The 10,748-nt window shown below is 38.4% G+C and overlaps 1 protein-coding gene across 1 annotated transcript in view; it reads right to left on the bottom strand.

Annotated features, from left to right (window-relative positions):
- The window catches only part of PTPRR (protein tyrosine phosphatase receptor type R), a 100,533-nt gene that overhangs the window by 76,932 nt on the left and 12,853 nt on the right, over window positions 1-10,748 (bottom strand). Inside the window, exon 2 of the mRNA XM_029283305.1 lies at window positions 5,310-5,614. Within this exon, the coding sequence (XP_029139138.1) occupies window positions 5,310-5,614 (305 nt within the window). The remainder of the gene's footprint in view (window positions 1-5,309; window positions 5,615-10,748) is intronic.

Here is a 10,748-nt window from a genome sequence, read left to right as displayed (position 1 = left end):
AACTGCTTCCCTTGAAATGCAATACCATAATTTTCCATTTCTATAAGTTCTTTTAAATTGCATCCCAAAGTCACAGCTAAGTCCATCACTGCCTCTTCTCTGTATCCTTGTAGATTTTCTTTAATTGTTTGCTAAGTCCATCACTACTTTTTCTCTGTATCCTTGTAGATTTTCTTTAGTTGTTTCCAATCCAGTTTCCGCTTTTACAGCTATTTCTTCCACTTCTCCCTCCTTCCGGAAAGAGCAATAATATCCCCCAACTGCTTCCCTTGAAGTGCAATACCATAATTTTCCATTTCTATAAGTATTAAAATTGCATCCCAAAGTCACAGCTAAGTCCATCACTGCTTTTTCTCTGTATCCTTGTAGATTCTTTAGTTGTTTCCAATCCAGTTTCCGCTTTTACAGCTATTTCTCCCTCCTTCCAGAAAGAGCAGTAATATCCCCCAACTGCTTCCCTTGAAGTGCAATACCATAATTTTCCATTTCTATAAGTATTAAAATTGCATCCCAAAGTCACAGCTGAGTCCATCACTGCCTCTTCTCTATATCCTTATAGACTATTGAAGATCTTTAAACAAAGCGGAAGTTCCATTAAACAAAGCCATTTTTCAAACTTCTTTAATCCAAGCCTCGGAGAAAAAAAAGAGGGGGGGAAAATCCAAAATCCAAATCCAAAATTCTCTCCGTTAAAAGAAAAAAAATAATCACCAAAACTTTCCATAAACCCAAAGAAAAAATATGTCAAAGTTACAACCTTAAGCCAAGGGGTAACAATTTCCCTCTTCATTCAACGCTGCAGGAAAGTGAAAGTTAAAAAGGAAAGTCAATCTCATCTATAAAAAAACGGCAAACCGCAGCCATTTTTTTTTCCTCATTTCAACTTAACTTTAAAGAAGATGTTAATAAATTGAGTTAAAGTCTTAGGTTACTCAAGTCCAGTTTCCCCTGGTCAGTTCCGTCTGGTTATTATTTACTCACAGTTTTCTATAATTCACAGAAGTGGAGGCAACGACTGGCTTTGTTCCCAAAAAAAAAGGGAACAAAGGCACTTGGGAGGCGGAGATTTCCCGGACTCCGGAGGAGTACCCAATTTCGCTCTCCCGAAATAAAGGGAGAGCTTTTGGGACTCTACTCCTATCCAGGAGTACTCACCTCGACCCCTTCTCCCGGGGCACAAGGTTCCAAGCCGCTGAACAGCTGCTGGCCGCTGTTCATGCTGGCTCTGACGCCTTCCCAAGAGGACGGCTCCGAAAAGAGCCGCCATCGGCGCGCTGTCCCACCGGAAGTCCAGGATCATGTTCTCTTAAAAAAGGCTATGCGAGAGAGAAGAACAATATTTTTAGGCAACCCTGTTCTGTCATAAGAAATTCAAGAAATGTAATTCTTTAGCAATTATCATCTTTTCTAATTGTTAACCATGTAGAAATAACTCTCAAGACAAAAACCAAGGCTTTCACTTCACCTGAGACCTTCCTCCTGTCCCTTGCCCACTTCAGTTTGAAAGGCACTAGGATGCCCTGGGGTTCTAATCAGCCTTGGAATCCCCACACTTTGTTCTGAGTAGGCAAAGCAACTGATTGTGAATTAAAATCCTTTGGGCTCAAAGCACAAAGTCCCATTGAGAATATATTATGGTTGCTCCTGTTGTTCTTTTATCATCCCATCCTTCTTCTCAATGGGTTCAGAACAATATGTATGTTATCCATCCCACCAAACCTCTTGTTTTATTCTCATAGCAAACTTTTCAGGGAAAGGCTGATTTAGAGGTGCGCACAACTGCCCATAGCCATCGCCACATACCTACACTGTGAAGGGGTTGATGGGTAAGTGGAGGTTGTAGAGGGCTGCAATCAGGCTGACTCAAACACCTCCCAAATTCCAACTGCAAAGGTGTGCGCTCTGCATGCTAATTGGTTGACCCAGCTTCCTTTTTTGTACTTTGCTGTTTGAGGGGTCCCTAGCCAGACTGTTAAAATTCGCCGACATATAAAAGGAATGCCTACGCATCAATCCCTGAATAACAGATGCATATATTCCCCAACATGCAGTGCCAGAGAAGTCTGCTTAAGCCTTAAGGTGAATTATCTGGAAATGTGTAATCCCACAAAAAGTTATAGAAAATAAGAGGGCTAAGATCCTATAGGATTTCCAGATCCAGATAGACAGGCAGATACTAGCCAATTAACCAGATATCGATGTAGTAGACAAAAACCAAAAGCTAGCAGTGGTGATAGATGTAGCAGAGCAATATCAGGAAGGAGTATGAGAAACTGAAGAAGTTCCAGGCCTGAAGGAGGAGCTGGAGATGTAAGTAAAGGCCAAAGTGGTCCCAATGCTGGTAGGAGCAATCAGGGCTGTGACTCCTAAGCCAGGAGAGTGGCTCCAAGAGATCCCAGGAATTACATACGACCTCTCTGTCTAGAAGAGTACAGTGCTAGGAACAACTAAGATCCTGTGCAGAACTCTCAAACTCCCAGGGCTCTGATAGAGGACTCAGGATTGAGGAAGAAGCACACTACATAAGGATGAGAAGGGATTTCTTTTTTTTTCAAAGTCTGTCTGTCTGTCTGTCTGTCTGTCTATCTATCTATCTATCTATCTATCTATCTTCTAAACTCACTATCTTTATACACACACGCATACGTATGTGTGGCTAGGGTGGATGCGGCCTACTGGGTGGGCGTGGATAGAGTGGGTGTGGCCTACTGGGTGGGTGTGGCCAGCTCTACATCGTTCGCGTCAAAGGTGCCTGTGGGGGCCTAGGCAGGAGTAGGACAGATCTGAGGGTCTCTGGCAGAAGGGGGTGGGACCAGGGCAAGTGCCAAGGGGGTGGGGAGAGATGACTGGGAGTGGATGAACAGCGGATCTCCAGGCACCCACACACGCACAAAGAAAACAACAGCAATTGGAGAGGAGAGGACAACTTTAGAAACGGCCCCTTTAAGAACTACAAAGCCGATGTTAATGAGCGGACCAATGACCCAATCTAGGGTCAAAGCGCAGAGGCAGCCAGCCACATAAAAACGGACTCCCGGATCCAGCATTTTATACCCTGACAATATTGGTAGTGTGGCCGACGAAAGCTTGGTTTTGTAGATTAAACATTTGTGTTTATGATTTTATCCTGGTGATCACCTTATTTTATTTCATATTATGTGTATACCCGGGATTCGTGTTTTTAATACTATTAAGGACTATATATATATATATATATATATATATATATATATATATATATATATATATATATATATATATATATATATATATATATATATCCAGTGCTTTTTTTCTAAAAAAAAAAAAAAAAGGTGCCGGAACTCACACACGTCATACAACCCGCCTTGCCTACCCTACAAGGTTCCATCCAAAAAAGGTGCCGGAACTCCGTTCTGACTGTTCTATGAGAAAAAAAGCCCTGTATATATCACATATAGATGACACACAATATCTATTACATATATGCATATAAGCACATGCAAATAAGTATGTTTGGACAAATCTTTCTATGAAATACAGGATAATCAATTCTATGGATAGAATTGAGCAATAGGCAACCTCAGAGATCAATAAAAAGCTTTCAACCCACGCTTTTATCTAACCACAATGAATTTCAGTTTCCCATTCCCTTGAGAGGCTGAAAAAGCAAGACATAAAAAATATGCCTCATGTATATCTCCACCAAACAGAAAAAGGGACAACTTTCTAGCCCCTGGTAAGTATGTTGAGTCCTGCTTGCTCTATGACCTTGCTTTGCCCACTATGGGTGTGAGACATCACAAGATTGCGCACTCCCTGCCCTGTCCTACAATGACAATGATAGAAAACAATATAATCCTTCAAAAGATCTTGGAGGAAAGAGCTCTTTCATGAACAGTTCCTGAAAAACAAACAGTGATAAGCAAAAACAGTTATTTCCATTCTCCCAAAAATACCAAACCAGAAAGAATGAGAAAGAAGTGAATAGTAGAGCTCTCCTTTTGCAGGAATAATGGTGTATTCATTCTATAAAAGCTTTAAACAGAGGTTATTTTTGAGGCACAGAAAAAAATCAGCTCTCAAAACCGAATTTATTAAAAGTGCCTGAAGGGTGACAGCTTCTCCTGAATATGGGAGAAACCCCATTGATAAAAGTTCTCTTAAGACTTCCCAGAGGCACTATTAGCCAGGTCGCAGCTGACCTCCCTATAATTAAGCTTGGAATAGTGTTTATCTCCATCCAAGGGAAGCAAGGCAAAAAGAACAATGGCCCACAGATATATACTGACAGAAGACTGTGTGCACTACTAAATGATCCTCTCTGGGTTCATAATTCACAGTCTTATGCCCAGCCATATTGCCCATTTGGTTCTCGGTTGGACTTGTTTTAATCACAGTCACTGTTTTGTGCAAAAGCATTAAAAAGAGAAATTCAGGTTTCCTGCTAGGTATTTAATGGAGATATGCTGACTTTGGGCTTCAGGTAGAAATTATATAAAATAATTCACCTGGGAAACATTCAAACCATGGCAAGGGGCTTTCACACTACTCTTGAGACACAGAGATTTGTATAATTAATGCAAATATATTAAGCTAAATGGATATTGTTTAGGATAGCTAAGATGGGGTAGATAGGATCTCATCTCTATCCTACAAGCAAAACCTTAGTTCACATTCACAAATGGTCTCTTCAAGCAATTCATTAAGGACTATAGTAACAAGAGTTCTACATTATTTTATTGAAATATTTAATACTGCAACTGAGAATCTCCAGGAATGCACCACCAAAATGGAACCAAATTTTTCTTTTAAACATTAAACATATTGGGGACCCTAACCCTAACCCTTTTCTTTTTTCTTTCTTTCTTTTTTTTTCTTTTTGCAGTAAGGAATGAGTTTCCTTAACAACCAAAATGTATAATAATAAAAAGGACCAAATTTGGATTTCATTCACTCTATCTTTGACCATGTCCACTATATACTTTGGAGAGGTTTTTTTGACTTCAGAATAAATCAGTTGCCAGTTCCTGAACTATGTGGTGGTGGTGGTGGGGGAAGCAGAAAATTCAGGACTAGCTTTCCTGAAAGATATTCCTCACAGTGTTTCCATTAGAATTCTGGAAACCAACAGCACAATAAAGTTGGCTTTCTCAACTTGTTACTATTCATACATGTTCCGACAATGTTTCTTACACTGCTTGAGAATTCCATGAATAACTATTCTTATGCATCTGCTGAGTAGCTATTTCAGAAAGTTGGGACTAAACATTCCTGAGCTGAGCTATGATTAAGAAACTAAAATGCCTTAGAAGACTAAAGGAACTTACCATAGTAATCACATTAGCTGCTGGGATGGGCAGGTTTTCCACTTCCTGATGTTCTCCCGCCATAGCTAAGAGATTGAGACTTGGGTCAAATGCTGGTCTGGAGAATGCTGAGTTAACTATAATTGCAGGGTGTAATTTGCCTATTTTTACATGGGAAGGCAAGTGGAATTTTTTTCCATAATTCTTCTGATCACTGGTATCCAAACTTTTCTCAATACTTTGCACATGATGATAAATGAACATTGGCTTCCAATTCTTCCTCTGATGAACTGCCAAAAAATGTCCACTGTCTCCTGAAAAACATCCTATTTAAGAAAAAAGAAGAAAACCCCTTAAAATTGAGCAAAAACACTTCAGGATATGATATTAAATTATTCTTCATAAAAAAGAAGAAAAATGTGTGGTTATTCAATTACTACAACATTACTATTATGAGGTATAAGCAACATTGGTTAATGTTTAATAAGTCAGGTCTCAGACTTATATTGTAGCCTAAAATTAGGAATGAATGCATATGACCAATTGGTCATCAATTTAGTGATACTTAACTTTTCAGTTTTATATTTTTTATTAAAAGTATATTTTCATGCATTTAAATGCTAATTTTTTCTTATGTAAACATTTTTATGTGCACATTTTATAATATTCATATTTTGCCAAGTGCCTTGTGCAGTTTTGTGCACCATATCCTTAGTTATATGCAAATAACACACAACTGCATGTAACATGATTTCCTATACATTTCTTTTAAACATACAAAGAAGATTGCAAAATTCTACTAAGTGGGTATTTCAATAAACAATTTCATTCTAGGTCATGTAAACGTGCAAAGAGTACAAACTAGGTACCATTATCTAAATTTCTCCTAAGTAAACCAGAAAAATCAATGCTGAAATAAATTTGACTTCTTACTCTTCATTCAGCGACATTTCTTTTCCTCCACAGAGATATAGGACTTGCTTCACACCTTAGCAGAAGGATGTGGACACGGCCAACAAAGCCATGATAGAAGAAGTGAGAAATGGGTAGCAGCAGTGACAATCACTGTAATTGACTGCTATCTATAAATACATGGTGGAGAAGGCTAGGCAGTGGGGAAGACGAAGAGGATCTTCCCATCATTCTTGTGGTACCACCTTCAATTGTGCTGTGCTTTGGTGGGAGAAGAAAGAAGGGAGAGCCCCCAAGACTCGTTCTTTCTGCTTGTTAAAGGGAAAAGAAGCCACAGTGTGGCTATGGCTGGAGATGAAGTGTGATCACATCTTAGATGGAAAAGAAAAGCCCTAGTAAATCATTCTTTCTTCAAGGGGTTGTAAACCACTGTGCTGCCACCACCAATGCTACAAAGAACACAGCACTTTCGTCACTAAATCTGAAGGCTTTTGTGCATATGGAGTATAAGACAGAGAAGAAGTTGTGTGGGTGTATGTAAATTATGTCTGTGTGAGTATGTGTGTGTTCTGGGAGAGCAACTACTTATATATGTCTCTTTGCAGATATATAGATGCGATACCTCTGATCTATCTGCATCCATATGTCTACATTTTTTAATTTTTCTATGCTAATTTTCTTTTGTTTATGATCTATTTTAAATATTACTACTATATGATATATCTTACAAGTGGAATGTGCTAAACATATTTCTATATTCTAAAACAGCTTTTTGAAATAGATGTCAGCAACACTACCTCTTCTGATTCTGAAAATGACATTCCAGGAGAAAATTAAGAAATGACAAATTCAGATGGAAATTTTTGTACTCTTGAACACACATGATTTAAAGCTTTGGAATTACATCTAGATTCTGAAATAAAGTAGACAGAACTAGATATTATTAAACATTCAACCACACTATGAACTTCCATTCACTGAAGTAAAAACCTGGAACGAGTTCACTGGCCCATAGATAGATGATGCTATCATAACGATAATTCTTCCAGAAAATTAGACTCTCCTGAACTCTGGAACATCCTGCTGCTAAATAATGGATCAGGCCCAATAAGACAGAACTGAGTAACTATGGAATAAAGCATCAATCTTGGGAAAATAAAGAGAACTAATTGCTTGACTGAAAAAGTAACAGTCGCCAAACATTAGGTTACATATTAATTTATGGAATAAAAGGATCAATAGAGAAGAAAACATTCATTTTTACTATTTCATTATGTTTATGAGCTGTTCAAATAGTTTCAAAAGCATAGGACTTAGATGTTGCAGATTAGTGTTCTGGTTTATAAAGAAATCTTATACAAAGGGAACCAGATTGTGGTTTTCCATTACTTGCTGACATACATTACCTTTAAAAAGTTCTATAACTTTCTAAAAATAAAATTCTAACCAATTCAAGGATGATTGATAATTCTACATATTGCATTAGCCATTACAGAATATGGTGATACTTCCAGTTGAGGCAGCAAAAGGCCAAGTATTTTCATCAAAGTAATCATATTTGACATATGTCATGATGATTATACACAAGCATAACAAGTACTGTTAACCTTGAAAAACATATGCAGGTCATTTCAGCTTCTTTTGACTGTAATGCTACCAGGGCTTTTTTTCTCGGAGAAAAGGTGGCGGAACTCAAACCTGGCCACGCCCTCATCAAACCCTAGGACCGCCCCTTTAGAGAACAGGAATGCAAGTAAAATTTGGGAGGGGCTATTTCCGGTGTGGGAGGGGCTATTTCCGGTGCGGCCGGCCCGGAAAAAGGTGCCGGAACGCGGTTCCGCCGCGTTCCGGCTGAAAAAAAGCCCTGAATGCTACACATACCTCAGCAGTAACCAAAGAGTAATATTTTTGTGGAAAATAAATGTAATTACAACGTAATGCTTAGAGAAATTATGGCCATCAATAGTCACAGAGATAAACAACATGTACATACCATGCAAAAGAGACAATAATCCCCAAAACCCGAAACACCTCCCTACCAGAATCAACACCCAGATGAGCATTGATTAACATCCAAGAGTAACATCAGACCAACAATCAAGAAGCAAACAATATCCCAATCAAAGAACTGCCAATCAAGCTAATAATAATAAACAGCCCAACCAAAAAACCTCCAAGAAGACCACTCCTACCCACACTGACACGACAAGCCACTCAGTGGTGAGATTCAGCCAGTTCGCACCACTTCGGCAGAACCAGTAGCTAATTTTTTGTTGCCCAGGCCCAGAATGGACTTCCGGAAGTGGCATCCACACAGAGAACCAGTTGTTCACATATTTGAATCCCACCACTGAAGCCATTAGAATATAAATTGAGGCAAACCCCACTTTTACTAGCACTGATGATGTTACCTAGTTTGGGTAATGAAACATTTGCAAGAAAATAACCAAGCTCAGAGAGCACCAAGGACCCATCACAATGATTATTGCAGTGCTTGCAACTGCTTTAAAAGGTGCATATCTGTCTGTTTCATTTGTATTCTCAGACCAGCTAACAATAATCAATTGATTGTAACAATTTTAATTCCTTGGACATTGCTTAGTCTATTAATATTTTGTAAATAAAATTAAACATTTAAAGTAATGTTGAAGGAAAAGTCTTCACCGTGGTTCAAGCCGGGAATAAACAACATGGCAACTGCTTTAGAAAGAAGGTTGCAGTTTATTGAAGAGGAGAGCCAGAAAGAAAGATGGCTCTGGAAGAAAAGAGAGAGAGAGTACATGTAGGGAGTGGGTTTTTATACCCTCTGGGGCTCTTGAGGTTGTTTCCTGTTCCTGTTTGAGGCTTTGTATTTCCTGTGTCTGAGTGTGTCCCTTTGGCATCTGTGGATTAATCCTATTATGTCCTGTCTTAGAGTTTAGGTGGGGTGTGTAGATTTTAATGCCTTTGTCTTCTTAATCTTCTAGCTGGGGGCCTCCAACCTTCCTTTACATCTGCATTTCTACAGAGCTGGTTTCTGCTTGGGGGAGGGAGACTTGGGGCTATTAAGAAAAACTGGGCATGCTTTTCTGCCTCTTTAAGATCCTTTGAGGAAATATATTGTTCTGCCCTTTTAATAATTCCTTCTCTGGGGGGCTGACTTCCCACAGTAACAAATGTCAATGTTAAAATATAAGCAGTACAATATTGAAAACATACACATGCGCATTAAAACGACATAAGGAAAAAAGTCCATCATCCAATACTGGAACCATGACTAAAGACAATGTCAGACAAACCATTTTGAAGAGATAATGTCAAAAACTACTCAATATCTGTCATTGTAGACATGAAAGAAGGAGAGCTATGTTAGCCTATGCCTCTGGAAATTAAGTGATCTGCAGGCCATGAAATTTATGTCTTTAAATAAAATTTGTAATCTGAAAAAATGTTCCTAGACTCCTTTTGACTTTTTACTTAATACTTCTGTTATTACATACGATTTTACTTAATTCCTCTGTCTGCTTAATTTTAAGGATGGAAAAGAGGAAAGTAATACAAGACGTTTATCTAAAATAAGTATCCCATTCCAGTGATGCTCCTACTAAAAACTGCTCAGAAGAATAGTTTCTATCTTAATTATCATTCCATGTTCTTTTTTCAATAATGCTTCCATTCATTTACTCTTCCATTAAGTGTGTTAATCGGTAGGGTAGTAAACATTTTTTTTAAATGATATCAATGTCCAACTAAATATAAAACTGTCTGGAACCAGCATTCCTCACATCTGTATAATCCACTTTTCAAATTCAGTAGAATGATGGTCTATATCTATTCAGTTGTACTAAAAGCTGAATATGCAGCAAAGCTCCAGTTTAATTCTGCCTATGAAAAAATAATGGGAGAATGAGATACAGTAGCAATTGTAACTGTTTTAAAACCATTGATACAAGTTAGCAACCATTGGGAATAAAAATTATATATGTCCTAAGTCATCAGAACAAGAGCAAACAGAACAAAAGGGATTGGTTTCCTTTTCTGATTCCCAGAAATGCTTTTCAAGCTCAACTACATTATTTGGGCAATTGAATTTTGTGTGGGTTTACTCAGGTGAATTTTGTGTGGGTTTACTCAGATTGATTATTCTCTAACGTACTCATTCTTCCAACTCACTAATATCCAAAGTATTGATTTATTAATTATGGTTAATGCTTGGACATTTTCCAGAAGATGCCAAGCCAATAATACACTAAAAGATGCTGCCTTTTTACATTATCCATGGGAGTCATTTAGAATAATAAAAACGGCCTCACTTCCCATAGAACAGGGGTGTCAAATTGCCGGCCCGCGGGCCAGATGCATCATAGCAGAACCGCACCCACCCCATTGCAAAGAAGTTGCGATATGTCACGACACGTCACATGACGTTGCGAGTTTGACACAAGTGCCATAGAAGATCATTCAGAATCAGATTAACAGGTTTCTATGGCAATCGTTCACACGAATAAATTCTACCTGACTTATCTATTGTGATCATTTTTGCCTAAACATTTTCCACTTGTTCCTCAC

The sequence above is a fragment of the Protobothrops mucrosquamatus genome, unplaced genomic scaffold, assembly GCF_001527695.2.
Source record: "Protobothrops mucrosquamatus isolate PMUCROS unplaced genomic scaffold, P.Mucros_1.0 scaffold49, whole genome shotgun sequence".
NCBI lineage: Eukaryota > Metazoa > Chordata > Lepidosauria > Squamata > Viperidae > Protobothrops > Protobothrops mucrosquamatus.
The sequence above is the reverse complement of the archived record's forward strand: the minus strand, read 5'-3'. Positions and strand labels throughout refer to the sequence as shown.